General features: G+C 47.3%; 1 protein-coding gene across 1 annotated transcript; it reads left to right on the forward strand.

Annotated features, from left to right (window-relative positions):
- The first annotated feature begins 6,630 nt into the window (after positions 1-6,630).
- LOC141027012 (uncharacterized) lies at positions 6,631-7,197 on the forward strand. Its single transcript, XM_073503922.1, has one exon. The coding sequence runs from the start codon at positions 6,631-6,633 to the stop codon at positions 7,195-7,197; it is 567 nt and encodes a 188-aa protein (XP_073360023.1).
- Positions 7,198-19,140: the final 11,943 nt, after the last annotated feature.

Consider the following 19,140-nt stretch of genomic DNA (forward strand, 5'->3'; position numbering starts at 1 on the left):
TGTCAAAAACAAATATGATATTCTTATTATTGGGGATATGCATATCCCCGTTGAGGTAACCTAGTGCTATTCAAAAATTCTCCAGTTTCATGCGATTCGAAATGACTTTGTTAACAAGACCTGGTCAACCTTGTTAGTAGATTCCTTTTGATGAGCATGAGATGGATGAAGTTAGAAAGCACAACCTTCTGTACCCTCCTTTTAATTTCTGTTATTTCGATTAAATAAAGCAAAAATAATATTTTCTATCTGTTTTCTGATTTATCCGTGCAATAAAAAAATACGCCGAAAATAAAAGTTCTCCAAATGACCTGAAATTGAAATATGATTTTTTGTAGAATATTTAAGAATATCTGGCACTGAGAACACATCAGGGGGAGCCAGCACCTGGCCACGAGGGTCCAGGGCGCGCCCACCCCCTAGGCGCGGCCCCCTGCCTCGTGGGCCCCTGGTGGCACCCTCCACGTACTTATTCCAGCACCCACATACTTCGTCTTCCTCCAGAAAAAATCACCACCTAGCTCAAACCCGTGTTTTAGCTCGTTTTGCTACGATTTTCGATCTCCTTGCTCAAAGCTCCACTCACAAACTGCTTTGGGGGATTGTTCTTCGGTATGTGACTCCTCCAATGATCCAATTAGTTTTTGTTCTAGTGCTTTATTTATTTTTGCTGCTTAGGTGACCCTGTTCTTGAGCTTGCATGTCAAATTTATTTGGTCCCAAGTAGTTCTAATGCATGATATAGTCTCTAGGCACTTGTGGGAGTAGTTGCTATCAATTTTGTTGAGTTTGGTTCACTTTTATTTTGAGTTACTAAAAAATTTTAGAAATTTTTCAGAGGAAGAAATATGTTTAGGAAAATGTACCAAGGTGGTTCTTCAAGGAAGCAAGGACCCAGGCCCGCAATACGTGAGACGGACCATGAACCACCAAGAGAAGCTCAAGTGCGGCCTTGTGAATGGCCGTCGGAAAACTTCATGGTTCAAGCCGGAATTGAGGGTGAATTCGATGCGTATGTGAGTAGTGCTGAACTCGAGGGCTTCATGCTAGATAAGTGCCCTCAATACTACCACCTTACTGATTCCTTTGTGAGAAGATTTAAATTTACATCATCACGCAATTCTCACACTGTCCTATTTGATCTCTATAATAAATTTTATACCATGGACTTAGAGGATTTTAATACTGCTTGTAAACTCCCGCAATGGGGTAGTGCTAGTGAACCTCGCAAATCTGAGTTTAGAGATTTTCTTGCTAGTATCACTGTGGGGGAATCTAGAGAAATAACACAAGTCACCATAGGGAGCATTCATTTTCCTGCTATACATTATTTTGCTCTCTTTATAGGTAGATGCATAAACGATAAGGATGAGGCATGCCACATGTGTGTTCCAGATCTTAGTGTTCTCAAGAGTGTTGTGTTAGGAGATAGACAATATAACTTGGGGGCCATAGTTGCACGTAGGTTGCATAATAACAGTATTAGTGGAGATTTGTTTGGTGGAATTTATGCCGTGTGGCTAATTATCTTGAGATACCCATACATGAAAATGATACGGAATTGCCTCCTACTTATTTAGATTATAATGATATGGTTCGCCATCAGTTTGTTGAGAGGAATGAACAGTTCCTCCAATACCGACTAATCTTCAACAGACGTTGCACTTTCCATGTTGCTCTCCCCGCTCCGGCTTTCTTTGACTTTCAGGCAAAAGGGAGATATGTTATAACCAGGGAGGAGGCGAACGAGTATGAGAGGAGGTTGGAGACAGCCCGCCTCCAAGCTGTAGCTCATCAGGCAATAGCCGCAGCATCTCAGTACGACCCCAACTACAACTTTGGATATCCGCCAGGCCAGCCGTGGGCATAGACCAACTTAGGCCAAAAGCCTAAGCTTGGGGGAGTACGTATTTCCCACCGACATTAAATTCATGTTCACACACTCATTCTAGTTGTCGGTGCTCATACTTTTTCATTGTACTATCCATGCAAGTTTATTTTCTTTTTCTCGCTTTCTTCTTGTGTGTTTGGATATCCTTAAGAAAAACCAAAAAAAAAATAGTTGTAGCTTTTAGCTAGTTTACTTTTCATGCTTGTAGTAGTAGCAATTAAAAGAAAACCCAAAAAGATTTATCGTTCTTCTTTTGCTTGTTGGGAGCTTTCCCGTGTAAATAGTTTTATTTCTTTTCTTTGGGGGTCGAGAGGAGAAGACCATATTGAAAATTTTGAAGTGGCTCTTATATGCATTATTGTTGATTTAACAAAGAGCCCATATTACCTTGTCTTCTCCCTTGAGTTAAATGCTTGCAGATTCTAGCTTAGTCCAATGCACGTGCACTATTATTATTATCCACATCGTTCGGTCGTGCAAGTGAAAGGCAATAATGACGATATATGATGGACTGATTGAGATGAGAGAAGCTGGTATGAACTCAACCTCTCTTGTTTTCGTAAATATGATTAGTTCATCGTTCCTGATCCAGCCTATTATGAATGAAACATGTTTGCAATAACAATTAGAGATTATAGGTGCTTATGCCATGCTTAATTAGCTATGAGTTTATAATGGTTTACCTTGCGTGCCAACATGCTATTAAAATGGTTGTGATGTGGTATGATAGGGTGGTATCCTCCTTTGAATGATTCAAGTGGCTTGACTTGGCACATGTTCACACATGTAGTTGAAACAAAATCCACATAGCCTCCACGATATTTATGTTCATGGTGGATTATATCCTACTCATGCTTACACTCAATGTTTATTAATTTTAATGCATGTTCATGACTGTAGTCGCTCTCTAGTTGGTCGCTCCCCAGTCTCTTTCTAGCCTTCACTTGTACTAAGCGGGAATACTGCTTGCGCATCCACTTCCATAAACCCCAAAGTTATTCCATAGGAGCCCACCATACCTTCCTATATGCGGTATCTACCTGCCGTTCCAAGTAAATTTGTATGTGCCAAACTCTAAACCTTCAAATAAAATTCTGTTTTGTATACTCGAATAGCAAATGTATCAACTAGGGCTGTCTGTATCTTCCATGCTAGGCGGGTTATTCTCAAGAGGAGTGGACTCCGCTCCTCACTCACGTGAAAATGGCTGGTCACCGGGATGCCCAGTCCCATGCTCAAACCAAATCAAAATAATTGCAAACAAAACTCCCCCGGGATTGTTGTTAGTTGGAGGCACCCATTGTTTTGGGCAAGCCATGGATTGATGCTTGTTGGTGGTGGGGGAGTATAAACTTTACCATTCTGCTTGGGAACCGCTTATAATGTGTGTAGCATGGAAGATACCGAGATCTCTCGGTTGTTATGTTGACAATGAAAGTATGCCGCTCAAAATATTATTTATCTCTATTTCAAAAATCGAGCTCTGGCACCTCTACAAATCCCTGCTTCCCTCTGCGAAGGGCCTATCTATTTACTTTTATGTTGAGTCATCATCCTCTTATTAAAAAGCACCAGTTGGAGAGCACCGCTGTCATTTGCATCCATTACTATTAATTTATATTGAGTATGACTATGACTGGATCTCTTTTACCATGAATTACAATGTTTAGTCAGTCCTTGATCTTCATAGGTGCTCTGCATTTATGTTTTGCGGTCTGAGAAAGGGCTAGCGAGATATCATCTTGTTATATCATATTATGATTGTTTTGAGAAAGTGTTGTCATCCGAGATTTACTATTATTGCTCGCTAGTTGATTATGCCATTGATATGAGTAAACATGAGACCTAAGTGTTATTTTGAATATGGTTACTTCATAATCTTTGCTGAAAACTTGAATGCTGGCTTTACATATTTACAACAACAAGAGCAAACAGAGTTTGTAAAAGTTTTTCTTTGTCACTTTCAGTTTGTCAACTGAATTGCTTGAGGACAAGCAAAGGTTTAAGCTTGGGGGAGTTGATACATCTCCATCGTATCCACTTTTCCAAACACTTTTGCCCTTGTTTTGGACTCTAACTAGCATGATTTGAATGGAACTAACCCGGACTGACGATGTTTTCAGCAGAATTGCCATGGTGTTATTTTTGTGCAGAAATAGAAGTTCTCGGAATGACCTGAAACTTCACGGAGAATATTTTTGGAATTAATAAAAAATACTGGCGAAAGAATCAAGGCCAGGGGCCCACACCCTGTCCACGAGGGTGGGGGACGCGCCTCCCCCCTAGGCGCGCCCCTGCCTCGTGGGCCTCCTGGTGCTCCACCGACCTCAACTCCAACTTCATATATTCACGTTCGGGGAGAAAAAATTCAGGGAGAAGGATTCGTCGCGTTGTACGATACGGAGTCGCCGCCAAGCCCTAATCTCTCTCAGGAGGGCTGATCTGGAGTCCGTTCGGGGCTCCGGAGAGGGGAATCCGTCGCCATCGTCATCATCAACCTTCCTCCATCACCAATTTCATGATGCTCACTGCCGTGCGTGAGTAATTCCATCGTAGGCTTGCTGGACGGTGATGGGTTGGATGAGATTTATCATGTAATCGAGTTAGTTTTGTTAGGGTTTGATCACAAGAATCCCTACTACGGTAGCCGGGGCGCAGGGTTACGAGAAGAGCAGGATTAGTAATTAGCACAAGGGTCGTTTACCCAAGTTCGGGCCGCGAGGATGCTTAATACCCTAGTCCTGCTTTGGTGGTTGTATTTCAGAGAGTTCTTGAGCTCTCGAACTAGCTATGGTGGATGCGTGGTTCGAAAGAGCCGAATCCTTCTCCAGTATGCCAAGGGCCTCCTTTTATAGTCGAAAGGGGCTGCCACAGTGGCACACAGGAGGTGGAAAGGCGTACAGTACTGCGAGCTTATCGCTCATATTACAGGACAAGATGCATTTAATGCGTCGCTGAGGTGTCCCCTGGCTTTATCGGGGACGGGAGCGAGGCCCTTCCCGTCCGTCGCCGCTCCTCCTTTCTTCGACACGCGCCCTAGCCAGCGATGCATGCGGCGCCATGTAGGCAGGCAGGCAGCTGGGGTGGCGCGGTGGTGGAGCCTTCACGAAGATTTGCATGCCGCCACGCAGGCGTGTGCCAAGTTGGCCCGGAAGCTGCATGTTGCCATGTAGGTGCCTGCCCAGCTGGTTGGGCTGGCAGCTGCATGCGAACGGTAGTGGTGACTTGGTTGGTGCGGGCCTGGCTGTGGCCCCGCTGGCGTCCTTGGTGAGGGCCTTGCCGGGTGGCCCGGCAAGGGTCTTGCCATGGCGTGCCGTTGTCCCCGGCAAGGATCTTGCCGGGGGTCTTGTGGCTCTCCTTGGCAAGGGTCTTGCCGAGGACCGTCATCTTTTAATCCTCATCTGATCTTGAATATTCCTTGTCTTCACAAAGATCTGCATGCCACCACAGAGGTAACTCCCGAGCCCTGGCCCAACGTGGTTGATGGTGTTGGAGACCGTGCTCTGTTGGTGTTTGGGCGTGCTGCCCCGGCAAGGGTCTTGCCGGGGCTGCTAAGGCCGTCCCCGGCAAGGGTCTTGCCAGGGGAAACTGCTCTGCCCCTCTGCCTCTTTGCGTTCTTGGCCTTGGCGTCGTCTTGATTGTCTTGGGCTTCGGTTTTACCTTGGTTCACCTCCCCTATTCTGCTTGGTGTGGCCGTGGGTGCGGCTCCGACTGCCCGTGCACAAGTAAGGGGTACAAAGATGAGCCCCTTCTTTCGTACACCGACATAACTGTTGCATGAATAATCGCATCTGACATAATTATCCATCACTGATCCATTGCCTACGAGCTTTTCACATATTGCTCTTTGCTTAGTTACTTCACCGTTGCCATTGTTACAATTACTACAAAACTGCTACTGTTACTTTTGCCACCGTTACTTCCATACTACTTTGCTACTAAATACTTTGCTGCAGATATTAAGTTATCCAGGTGTGGTTGAATTGACAACTCAACTGCTAATACTTGAGAATATTCTTTGGCTCCCTTGTGTCGAATCAATAAATTTGGGTTGAATACCCTATCCTCAAAAACTGTTGCCACCCCATATACTTGTGGGTTATCACATGGTTGTGTGGCTTAGGGCCCACGTCGCCATTGGGTGGTAGTAGGATCTTTTACTCCTCGTCTATACTCTGGGATTCTGATCTCTCTTCTACTCGGGTTAAATAATTTTGCTAACTCTACCCTAGGTTCTTGTGATCACATCCATCCGGAGATTTGTATTATGCCTTTCTTGAATTGAGGGCCAAGATCTTCTTCACCTTGTTCACGGGCCACGGGATCCTTTTATCGAGGGCACCCTGCGTTGTCCCCTGCAGATTCCTCGTTCTAGTGGTTTTCTCCGACATGGATGTAGCCTTTTGCTATGTCTCGTTGTTGTATCCCTCCATCGCATGCCAGTGTGCCGCCTAGTATGTCTAGGATGATTCTCTTGTCCGAACTCATACTAACAACATAACAACGTGTAATTGGCTCTGTATATGTATTTGTATGTCTTTAATGACTACTGTTTTGTACATACTGTGCCTTTGCCCATTGTTCAAGTTACATCATGAATGACTCCATACACTGCTCCACCCCTTGTTAAACTGCTCCCTAATGTTTTTAGCAGGATGGCTGACGATCCTCCACCTCCACCTTATATTTCCGCAATGATGCAGCAGTTTGTGCTGAATCGTCAGTTTATGACTGGGGTAATGGCCCAGTTTCCAAACCAGAATGCTAATCAACAGCCTGCCCTAATAACACTGCAAGAATCCGTGCGCCTCAACTCGTCCATTTTCCGCAATTCCACCAATCCTATGGATGTTGATGATTGGCTTCGTGACATCCTGTTTGAGATGGAGTCAGCTAATGTTGCCCCTGCCAGTTACGTCACCTTTGCGACATTCCACTTGAAGGGTCCAGCTGCTCAATGGTGGGAAAGCCACACGGGTATGTTGCCTGCAGAGACTGTAACCACTTGGCAAGAATTTCAGTTAGCCTTTCGTGCAAGATACATTCCTCAAGGTCTGATGGACCAGAAGAAGGAGTTCCGCAAATTCTCACAGGGCACAATGACTGTGGATGAATATCAGAGGAAATTCCTTGAATTATCCCGCTATGCTACGGATGACGTCTGCACTAACGCTCACAAGCAGGAGAAATTCTGTGAAGGGTTGCGTCCCGATATAAAGCTCGCACTTGTTGCTCATGATTGCGTAGACTTTGTGACGCTTGTCAGCCAAGCTTTCCGAACTGAAACTGGTCTGACTGAGTACTAGGAGTCGCTCAAGCGTACTCGAGATGTTGGCCCATCCCTCGAGTCAGCCTGCTCAGAAACGTCGAGTCTGGATCCCACACAATGTTCATCATTGACCTGCTCCAACACCAAGCCTGTCTTATGTTGCACCTCGTCTGCCTCTGCCGCCGAGACAGCTACGATTCAGAGTGGACAGTTCAATGCTATGCCTCCTCCCCATAATGATGGCTTATGCCACAAGTGTGGACAGCCAGGACACCTTACCCTCGATTGTCACCAGGGTCAGTCTCAGGATGCACCACGCCCTCCTGTTGGTCGTAAGAAGAGTTGTCGAAACCGCCGATTCAGGAACCGTAATATCATACCGGCTGCTATTGTACTTGGCCATGTCAATCATGTCGATGCTGAAAAGGCTCAGAAGGAACCGACAATCGTGATGGGTACCCTTCGCATTAATTCAGTGTGAGCTTCTGTCCTTTTTGATTCAGGAGCATCGCATGCTTTCGTGTCCCAACAATTTGCTCGGCTGCATGGGTTAGCTAGGGAAAATTTGCCCACTCCTTTAGCGATTCAATCTCCGGGATCCAAGTGGCAAACAACAATGTTATGCCCTCGCAACCAAATCGAGATTGGAGGTCTACTTTTTTCGGCTTCTCTCTTTGTACTCAAACCTTCCAACATAGACGTCATTCTTGATATGGAATGGTTGACCGCCCATAATGCTTTGATTGACTGTGCTACCAAGACAATCCAACTCACTCACCCTTCTAGCCAGACAGTCCAATACTCAGCCCGAGCAGCTCAGGATGCCGAGAATCAGATATATGTTCTGAATGCATTGAATGCCTCACCTCTTGAGGGAATAGATAACATTCCGGTCGTTCGTGATTTCGAAGATGTCTTTCCAGAAGAACTTCCAGGAATACCCCATGCTAGAGCTGTTGAATTCATCATAGACTTGATGTCGGGCACTACTCCTATTGCCAAGCGGCCATACAAGATGCCGCCGCATGAACTCCTTGAGCTTAAGGAGGAAATCGACAAATCTTTTAGCAAGGGTTTCATTCATCCTAGTTCATCTGCTTGGGGAGCACCTTCTCTCTTTGTCAAGAAGAAGGATGGTATGAATCGTTTGGTCCAAGATTACCGACCTATCAACCAGGCAACAATTCAGAACAACTATCTGCTTCCCAGAATCAACGATCTGTATGATCAACTTGCTGGTTCCTCAATATTCTCTAAACTTGATTTGAGGTTGGGTTACCACCAGATCCGGGTTCGTGAAGAAGATATTCCCAAGACTGCTTTCGTGACTCGCTATGGTGAGTACACCGTCATGTCCTTTGGTTTGACAAATGCTCTAGCTAATTCTCTCGTCTGATGAACTATATATTCAGGGAATACCTCGATAAGTTCGTCGTGGTTTATCTGGATGATATCCTTGTATATTCCAAGAATAAAGAAGAACATGTTGAACACCTTCGACTTGTTGTGGAAAAGCTTAGAGAACATCAACTATATGCTAAGTATTCCAAGTGTGAATTCTGGCTTCCTAAAGTGACCTACCTTGGGCATGTTATCTCCAAGGATGGTATTGCCGTCAACCCCGAGAGAGTTCAGGCTATTCTCGATTGGACTCCTCCGAAGAATGTCAAGCAAGTCAGAAGTTTTCTCGGACTCGCCAGCTACTGCCGTCGTTTCGTCGAGAACTTCTCCAAAATTGCCAAGCCCCTGACTGGTCTGCTTCACAAAGGCGTCAAGTTTGAGTGGACGAAAAGTGTAAGGATAGTTTCCAAGCACTCAAAGACAAGCTGACTTCTGCCCCAGTGCTTGCCCCTCCAGATACTAAGAAGATTTCGTCATTTACTGCGACGCTTCACGTCAAGGATTAGGCTATGTCCTAATGCAAGAGCACAAAGTGATTGCTTATGCCTTTCGTCAGTTGCGCCCTCACGAAGAGAACTTCCCAGTTCACGACCTCGAGCTTGCTGCTGTTATACATGCACTAAAACAGTGGCGACATTACCTTCTCGGTAATCATTGCGAGATCTTCACCAAGCACCAAATTCTGAAGTACATGTTCACCCAGCCAGACCTGAACCTCCGTCAACAGAGATGGATGGAGACCGTAGCAGACTTTGACTTGGGTATTTCCAATACACCAGGCAAGGCTAATGTAATGGCTGATGCCTTGAGCCGCAAGTCATATTGCAACCATCTAGAGGTTTGCAAAGTTCAGCCTCGCTTGTTGAAGAATTCAGAAAGTTGAACCTCCATATTGTTCCTCCGGGTGCACTCGCTCCCCGTCCTAAGGAGTTCCGCAAGATGAACCTCCATGTTGTTCCCCAGGGTTCCCTCAATACCCTGGTTGTCGAGCCAGATCTCGTGGAGAGCATCAAGAGACTGCAGAAGTATGACTCTCAAGTTGAGAAGATTAAGCGCTACCTCGCAGAAGGAAGGCCCTCGTTCTTCACTGTTGAAGATGATGACACCTTGTTCTTTAAAGGTCACCTAGTGGTTCCTTCAAAAGACAACCTGGATATGACTCGAAAAGTTATGAACGAAGCTCATGATACGCCTCTGTCTATTCATCCGGGTAGCACCAAGATGTACCAAGACATTCGTCAGAGATTTTGGTGGTCAAACATGAAGCAAGACATTGCTCGTTATGTTGCTGAATGGTGACGTTTGCCGTCGTATCAAAGCAGAACACCAAAGGCCTATTGGAACTCTGCAACCTATCTCTATTCCTGAATGGAAATGGGACCATGTTGAAATGGACTTCATCACTGGATTTCCCAAATCACAGAAAGGTAATGATGCTATTCTTGTCGTCATTGACCGGCTTTCTAAAGTTGCACACTTTGTGGACGTCAAAGAAACAATCACTGCTAGTCAACTGGCAACTCTCTATATGTCCATAATTGTTTCACTTCACGGTATTCCATTGGTAATCAGTTCAGACCGTGGCAACTTATTCACTTCAAGATTCTGGGCAAGTTTCTAGGAAGCTATGGGAACTCATCTGTCTTTCAGCACCGCTTTTCACCCTCAATCTCAGGGACAAGTTGAACACATCTATCAAGTTCTCGAAGACATTCTTCGAGCTTGTGTTATTTCCTTCGGCAAGAAATGGGAGGAATCCCTCCCGTATGCTGAGTTCTCCTACAACAATAGCTATCAAGCTAGTATAAAGATGGCCCCTTCGAAGTGTTATATGGATGAAAGTGTCGAACCCCTCTGAACTGGTCAGAAACTGGGGAATGTCCACTCTTCGGTCCGGATATTATCCAACACGCCAAAGAACAAGTCCGCGTCATTCGCGAGAATCTCAAGACTGCTCAGTCACGTCAGAAGAGTCAGTATGACCGTCATCATAAAGACATGGTCTATCAACCTGGCGAAAACGCTTATCTTCGAGTTACACAAATGAAGGGTGCACACCACTTTGGGATCAAGGGCAAGCTAGCTCCTCGCTATATTGGTCCTTGCACTATTCTCGAAAGGCGTGGAAAAGTGGCATACCAACTGGAGTTGTCGTCGAACCTTTCTCAGGTTCACGATGTGTTCCATGTGTCACAGCTCCGCCGCTGCTTCAAGGACCCAATCCAAGCAGTGGATCATGAAGTTCTTGAATTGCAACAAGACCTCTCCTATAAAGAGCATCCGGTACGCATTCTCGACCAAGCTGAACGCCACACACATCAGAAGGCGATCAAGTTCCTCAAGGTCCAGTGGTCGCATCACTCTAAAGACGAAGCCACTTGGAAACGCGAGGAATTCCCCGCATTGTATCCTTCTACCTCCTAAAATCTCGTGACGAGATTTCTTGTAGTGGAGGAGAATTGTAACGCCCGGATAATTATGCTACAGTAATCCCATGCTAATGACGCCACGTCACCGCGATTACTGTTGTTATCCTCGCGATGATTCAGTCACGTTCGGATTCAAATTTCAAAATTAAGTCAAACGGCAAAAGTAAATAAAAGAAAGGAGAAAGAAATCAAAAAAAACAAAAGAAGATCCCATAGCCAACTGGGCCAATAGGCCCAGCTGGCCACCCACGCGGCCCAGCCGGCCCACCCCCGCGGCCCAGCCGGCCCACCCCCGCTACCTCTGGCCTACCAGGCCACCTCCCCGAACCCTAACCCCCACCCGATCCCCACTTTCCCCACTCTCTCCCTCGCCCCTCCTCTGCCCCCGATTGGATCAGGGGGATCGAGTCGTGCCCAGTCGCCTGGACGCCGCTGCCCCCTGCGCCGCCCCGACGACCGCGCCCCGCCACCCGGTGCTGCTCGACGTCGTCTTCCCCGTCGCGCCGGACCTCGCCGCCGTCGTCCCCATCTCCCCCGAGCCGCGACATCGCGCCTAGCCGCCCCGTACCCCGGCCACGCATGTGAGGCCTCCGCCCACCTCTCTTTCCCCCTCCCGTGGCCACCGTCGGCCGTCCCGCGCCACCGCGTCTACCCCGCGGCTCGCCTCGCTCGCTTGCCGCTACCGTGCCGCGCTGCCCGCCTCGCCGTGCAGCCACTGCTGCTCCTCCACCTGCCGCGCCTAACCGCGACCCGGCCTCGGCCTCGGCCCCGTCCACCACCCCGCGCTGCACCGCCCGCTGCCAAGCGCCGCGCTGCCCTGTCCTGCTCCCAGCGGCCGCCGCCTGCTGCCCCACACCGCCGCCGCCCTAGCGCCCGCGCGCCGCAGCCCTTGCTCCGCCGTCGCTGCGCTCGGCCACGCCGGCGCCATGCCGCCGCACTCTGCCAGGACCTCGCCGGCCCTGCCCGCTCCACCCCCCGCGCCGGCGCATCTCCAAGGCCCGCGCTCGGGCTCGCCCCATCAGGCGCCCGTGGCTGCGCCGTTCGCCCGCCCGTCGCCTGCTAAGGCTTTGTGGGCCGCAGACCATAGGGGCCCACGCCCCTATCCAAAAAAGAGATTAAAACAATATAATATAAAATAATAATAATAAATTAATTAACTAGTTAATTAAGGGATTTTTATTTCTGTGCCCCAGGTTCCTTAGTTCTACTCATTCATCCCCACGATCTTAACTTTTGCTCACTTTCCCCACTCCCTTGCCCGAAACCCTCATAACTGGTCACAGCGGACGTTGCCGTTGGGTCAATGGCTTGACCGTTAACTCTGACGAGTGGGGCCGCATAGGGCCGAGTCCACATAATTGACCGTTACGTGGTAACTAGTGGGGCTGCGAAACTGACACTCACTGTAACCTGAATCATATCGAGTAACTTCCGCGCCGCCCCCTCCGCCGCCGTCGTGCCGCCTCTGCTGTCGTCATGTCGCCTCCGCCACAGTCGTGTCACCTCTGCCGCCATCATGCCGCCTCCGCCGCATCTACCCTCTCTCCCCATCTAGGGTTAGGAAGCGATGTCGGGGGAGCACCCCATCTGGCCCATCGACCGTGGAGATGATTGGGTTGAATCAGAGGCGGATAATTCATGGATTCCACCTGGGTAAGTATCGCTTTCCTCTCATATTGATTAGGTGATCCGTAAATTAGGTTGTATTTGACCACCGTTGGCGTGAATCAGTGCAATTTATCTGAAAATTTTCGGCCTAACTACGCCCTTTATCTTATTTCAATCGAATAGGGTTGATCCTGCACTTGCTTTTCGGCTGGCGGTTAGAATGGAAACTAGCTAGCTGCGTGGAACTAAGCCGTGTCTGATTTCTGGGTTTTTCTATCCTAAAGTGGTAGAAACCAGTGTTTCATTCACAGATTTCCGTGAGGCACTCTGTTGTGAGTATCCGTGGATGTCGATGCTGTTGAACTGAGATATTTTGACAGTACCGAGCAGAGATTTGTCCCATTAACTTGTGATGAGCATTTGGGATTGCTATTTAGTTTGAATGCTGACAGCCGTTTCGGTAAAATCCATATCGGTGTGCTTCAGGCACGCAAACAACGTATCCCGAAGGGGAAGGGTGTTCAGACATCATCTGTCTCTGCTAATAGCAAGCATCCTCGCACTCCTTGTAGGTCAAGACCAAGTAAACCTAGTGGTTCTGAAAGCCACAACATGTCGGTTGCCGCTAATTCTGCCACTTCTCCTCTCCCTTCTGCACCTGGTGTAGAAGTAGATGCAGAGCCTGATGAGGAAGTGCCTTGACATGGATGAGGATGAGATTCTATTCCCTGAACTGGTAGATAGAGTCAGTCAACAGGCAGTGGAAGATGAATATCCAGAGGAGCCTAGCAGTCGTGCTAGATTTGATGACACTGACAATGAAGAGAGGGAGGAGAACATTGACTCCTTAGTTTTACAAGAATATGATGGTGAGGACATGCCAATAATTGAGTGGAACAGGGAAAATCCTGAGCTTACTCCAGGGACCGTATTCGAATCGAGAGTGGACTGTCGTAATGCAGTGACTACATATTGCATTCTCACTGAAAATTCCTATGAGGTTGATAGGAGTGAGCCAGGAAGATTCACTGTTCATTGCCCTTATGATAGGTGTAGGTGGAGGTTGCATGCATCCACTATGCTAAAGAGAAAATTGATTCAGGTATTACAACTGAATCTTTTTATCAGATTATTTATCCATTCTATATTTAGATCATGTGTACTCTTTCTTAATTGTATTTGACATCATTTTTCATTTTGTTTCAGATAAAAAGCAACCCACACGGGCACACTTGCCCACCTGGAGGGGGGAAGGAAGAATCAAAGCTTGCAAAGACTAGGTGGGTGGCAGATGCAATCTAGGATTGGGTGAGGGAAACACCAACAATTGGTCCAACAACACTCCATGGGAAGCTATTTGAGAAGTACAAGATTAATATACCTTACATGAGGATTTTATATGCTAAGGAAAGGGCTCTTGATAGGATTAATGGTCCATGGAATGAGAGTTTTCAGTTGGTTTACACCTTCAAAGCTGAAGTGGAGACGGGTAGTCCAGGGAGTGTTGTAGAGATTGACAAGCATACAGTTAAGTACAAATTAAAAGGGAAGGCACTGGAGAAGGAGTGCTTCAGGAGGGCTTTTGTTTGTTTCAAGGCTTGCTGGCAAGGGTTTCTAAATGGTTGTAGGCCCTATTTGGTTGTCGATGCAACTGATTTGAATGGAAGATGGAGAGGCCAGCTAGCATCAGCTTCTGCAGTTGATGGACACAACTGGCTATTCCTAGTTGCATTTTGTGTGTTGAAGGTAGAGTCCGAGGAGAGTTGGGTCTGGTTTCTGCAGCAGATGCGCAACATTATAGGTACACCCTCAGGTTTAGTTATACACACAGATGCTTGCAAGGGTTTAGAAACTGTAGTAGAAATTGCATTCCCTGGAGTGGAACATAGGGAATGTATGCGACACCTAGCATAGAATTTTAAAAAGAAATTCAGAGGCAAAGTTTATGATGAGAACCTATGGCCAACATCATACACATGCAGCTTGAGGAAGCATGAGCACCATTTGAGAGTGTTGTATGCTCACAATCCTTTGGTGAAGTAGTACATGGATGAACTGTAACGCCCACGATGCGGCTATATCTCCCACGTGTCGAGGCACGACTTAGAGGCATAACCGCATAGTGGTTTTGTCGCAAGAAGGGTCATCTTCACACAATCCCATGTAATGAACAAGAATGGGATAAAGAGTTGGCTTACAATCGCCACTTCACACAATACATAAATATTATTCATACATCATCCAAAATACAAACATATAGACCGACTACGGTCAAAATCCAGATGAAAATAAGACAACCCCAAATGCTAGATCCCCGATCGTCCCAACTGGGCTCCACTACTGATCATCAGGAAAAGACACATAGTAACGACCACGTTCCTCATCGAACTCCCACTTGAGATCGACGCCATCATCTGCACTGGCATCGTCGGCACCTGCAACTGTTTTGGTAGAATCTGTGAGTCACGGGACTCAGCAATCTCACACCCGCGAGATCAAGACTATTTAAGCTAGTAGGAAAGGATGGTGTAATGAGGTGGAGCTGCAGCGGCAAAAGCATATATGGTGGCTAACTTGCGCAAATGAGAGTGAGAAGAGAAGCAATGGAACGGACGTCATCTAGCAATGACCAAGAAGTGATCCTGAACCCCTACTTACGTCATACATAACTCAGACCGTGTTCACTTCCCGGACTCCGCCGAGAAGAGACCATCACGGCAACACACGCAGTTGATGTATTTTAATTGGGTCTAGTGACAAGTTCTCTACAACCGGACATTAACAAATTCCCATCTGCCTCATAACTGCGGGCACGGCTTTCGAAAGATAATACCCTGCAGGGGTGTCCCAACTTAGCCCATCATAAGCTCTCACGGTCAACGAAGGATAAACCTTCTCCCGGAAAGACCCGATCAGTCTCGGAATCCCGGTTTACAAGACATCTCGACAATGGTAAAACAAGACCAGCAAAGCCGCCCGAATGTGCCGACAAATCCCGATAGGAGTTGCACATATCTCGTTCTCAGGGCACACCGGATGAACACTACATACAGCTAAAACCAATCCTCGAGTTTCCCCAAGGTGGCGCTGCAAGTGGCTCTAGTTTGGACCAGCACTCAGAGGAACACTGGCCCGGGGGTTTAAATAAAGATGACCCTCGGGCTCGCGAAAACCCGGGGGAAAAGGCTTAGGTGGCAAATGGTAAAACCAAAGTTGGGCCTTGCTGGAGGAGTTTTATTCAAGGCGAACTGTCAAGGGGGTCCCATAAATCACCCGACCGCGTAAGGAACGCAAACTCAAGGAACATAATCCCGGTATATCAGTAACTAGGGCGGCAAGAGTGGAACAAAACACCAGGCATAAGGCCGAGCCTTCCACCCTTTACCAAAATATATAGATGCATTAATTTAAAAAGAGATATTGTGATATCCCAACATTTCCATGTTCCAACATGGAACAAACTTCAACTTCACCTGCAACTAGCAACGCTATAAGAAGGGCTGAGCAAAAGCGGTAACTTAGCCAAACAACGGTTTGCTAGGAAAGGATGGTTAGGGGCTGACATGGCAAAAATGGGAGACATGATATAGCAAGTAATAGGTAGCGGAGCATGGCAATAGAGCGAACAACTAGCAAAGCAAAGATAGAAGTGATTCCGAGGGGTGGTCATCTTGCCTGCAAGGTTCTCAGAGTTGTCGAAAGCTTGATCCTCGTAAGCGTACTCGACAGGTTCCTCGTTCACGAACTCGTCTCCCGGCTCTACCCAAGACAAGAACACAAACAAACGGAACCACAATCAACCACGATAAATGCACAAGCAACATGATGCAAAACATGTATGATATGCAAGATAAGATATGCGATGCATATGCGTGCTCCGGAAGGAAAAATGATGAACATGGAAGTAACTTGGCAAACCAAGCATGCCACTGGAAAGGTGAGATGATTTCGGTCGAAATCGATATAAAGATCACCGGAATCGGATGCACGGTTTGCAGATGGCAAGCAAAACAAGAATGACACTAATCTGCGATAAACAGCAAGATAGCACTTAAAATGCAACAAACAACAATGCTACAGCACCCCAACATAGCAACAAAGCACATGTAAGTAATCTACAGGAGATGCTTGACAAAAGATGAACACTGAGATACGGCTAGTTCACAACATATCAAGCTCAAACAAGCATGACAAAAGTGCAAAAGATAACAGGTTCACAGACTTGGTGAAAAACTGGACATGGCAGAAAACAGCATCAGGTAGCAACGTTCAGAGCATGAAATCAACATGATACAGGAACTTAACATAGCAAAACAAGGCATGGCAGTGTTCTACTAAACGCACATGACAAAAGTCCCTTACTGACCATAAGCCAAAAAGGACCAGAAGATATGATGGCAAGCATGTAAACATAGCAAGTTTCGTTGTCAGGTTTCAGACTTAGCAGAAAACAGAGCATGACAGAAATAATAATGTGTAGGCCTCTTTGTGAGCTTGATGCACTCACTACAGAGCAATTCATGACAAGCCAAGCACACCTACAGCAAGATGGCATGTTTATGAAGCTAACCATGGCAAGAACAATTGCATAGCATGTATGGATCAACTACAATAAGCTTGGCAAAATTGCATATCATGTTAAGAATCTGCCAGAAATATTTTATAGCAAAAATAGAGCAAGATTGAGTCATGCTATGGCACTCCATAATTGCAAACAATTGCAGGAATGGATCAATTACAACTATAGCTACAAAACATCCTTACTGAACATCTCCAAAATATGCATGGATCTCTCTGTAGCATCAAGTTTACATGGCAACAAAATAACAGCAGACAAGGACTTGGAGAAATCACTAAGTCCCTGAAATCAGAAATATTACGGAGCCTGCTTTGCATGCTTGTGCTAGTCACCACAGAGATCACAAAAATACATGGACTACACCACTGGAAAGATGGCATGGCATAATTCAAAACACATGTAGAGCTCATGCTCATAAGATGCACAAATTAAATGATACAAAAATAACAAATCTCCAAGTTCTGTCAAGAACCAGAGAATAACAGCAACTAGCCCTCTTCCAACAGAGATTTGGGCATCAAGATGAGCTCTAATGAACATGGTGCAATTGAACAAAATGTAGAGCATCACGATACGAACAATTTGACATATTACACGCACGAATCGGAGCTACATGCACGGAGTTATGACATCGGGAACAGGTGCACATGCTATGAAATTATGAGGACTTGGAGAAAAAAAGGAGGGGGAGAAAGTCAACCGATGGGTTACTGTGGATCTGGATCGTGGCCGCCCTGGAGGGAGCTCGAGTTCGCCGACGGGCTACGGGAGAGGAGAGGCGACGGCGGCGGGTCGCCGGAGGGAGGAGGAGCTGGGCGCCGCGCGGGGGAGAGGCGGCGCCGGCCGGGGACGGCGACGGGCGGCGGACACGGGCGGAGGGGAGCACGGCCGGCGGCGGCCGGAGAGCTCGCCCGGCGCGGCGGCGGCGCGGGACCACGGCGGCGGCGCGGCGAGGAGAAGGCGTGGCGCTCGGGCCCGGCGCGGGGACGGGCGGGCCGGCCTCGGGCCTCGCGGGCCCGCGGCGGCGCGCGGCGGTGCTTGCCACGCGGCGTTCACTGGTTGGCGCGGGGGCGGCGTCTGAGGGTGGCGGACATGTCCGGGCGGCGGCGACTTTGTCCGGTGGCGCGAAGGAGGGGGAAGGCTAGGGTTTAGACTGCGATTGTATTTCGGGAGGGTCACATATTTATAGGTAGAGGGAGCTAGGAGGCTCCAAATGAGGTGAGGTTTTCGCCCACACGATCGTGATCGAACAACCTAGAGAATGGAAGAGAGTTTGGTTGGTTTTGGGCTGGTTTTGGAGGGGGGTTTTGCTGGACACTCAAATGGACTTTGCGGATGCCCGGTTAACCGTTGGAGTACCAAACGACCTCCAAATGGAACAAAACTTGACCGGTAGTCTCCGGGTGGTATATTGAGGCCACTTGACAAGCCTCGGTCCATTCCGAGAAAGTTTGACACCCGCACACGAAAGAAAACAAGAGGGGTGCACCGGAGGAGATAGGAGCGCCGGATTGCAAAACGGACAACGGGAAAAATGCTCGGATGCGTGAGACGAACACGTATGCAAATGCAATGCACATGATGACATGATATGAAAATGCATGACATGAAAAAATACAAAACGAAAGACAAAACCCGACCACGGAGGGAATATCATAACACATAGCCGAAAATGGCAAGAGTCGGAGTTACAAATATGGCAAGTTGCATGCGGGGTGTTACATGAACATCATGGAAAGGTGTGGTCAAGAAGCAAATTCAATGAAATCTGCAAAGTAGACTATGTGACCAATAACCTTGCTGAGTGTTTCAATGCAAAGTTCAAGTCAGTGAAAGGGCTTTTGTTGTGGCAAGCATTTGATAAGATCAGGCAGATGATCATGATAAAGATAGCTCTTCGTAAAATAATTGCAGAAACACAATATGTTGGCCATCTTATGCTCCCATCTCTGATTAAGGCATT

The sequence above is a fragment of the Aegilops tauschii genome, chromosome 7 (assembly GCF_002575655.3).
Source record: "Aegilops tauschii subsp. strangulata cultivar AL8/78 chromosome 7, Aet v6.0, whole genome shotgun sequence".
Classification (NCBI taxonomy): Eukaryota; Viridiplantae; Streptophyta; class Magnoliopsida; order Poales; family Poaceae; genus Aegilops; species Aegilops tauschii.

Bases quoted from the DNA above. Each gene is read 5' to 3' on its own strand.
- LOC141027012 (XM_073503922.1), top strand. From the start codon at position 6,631: ATGGCCCAGTTTCCAAACCAGAATGCTAATCAACAGCCTGCCCTAATA.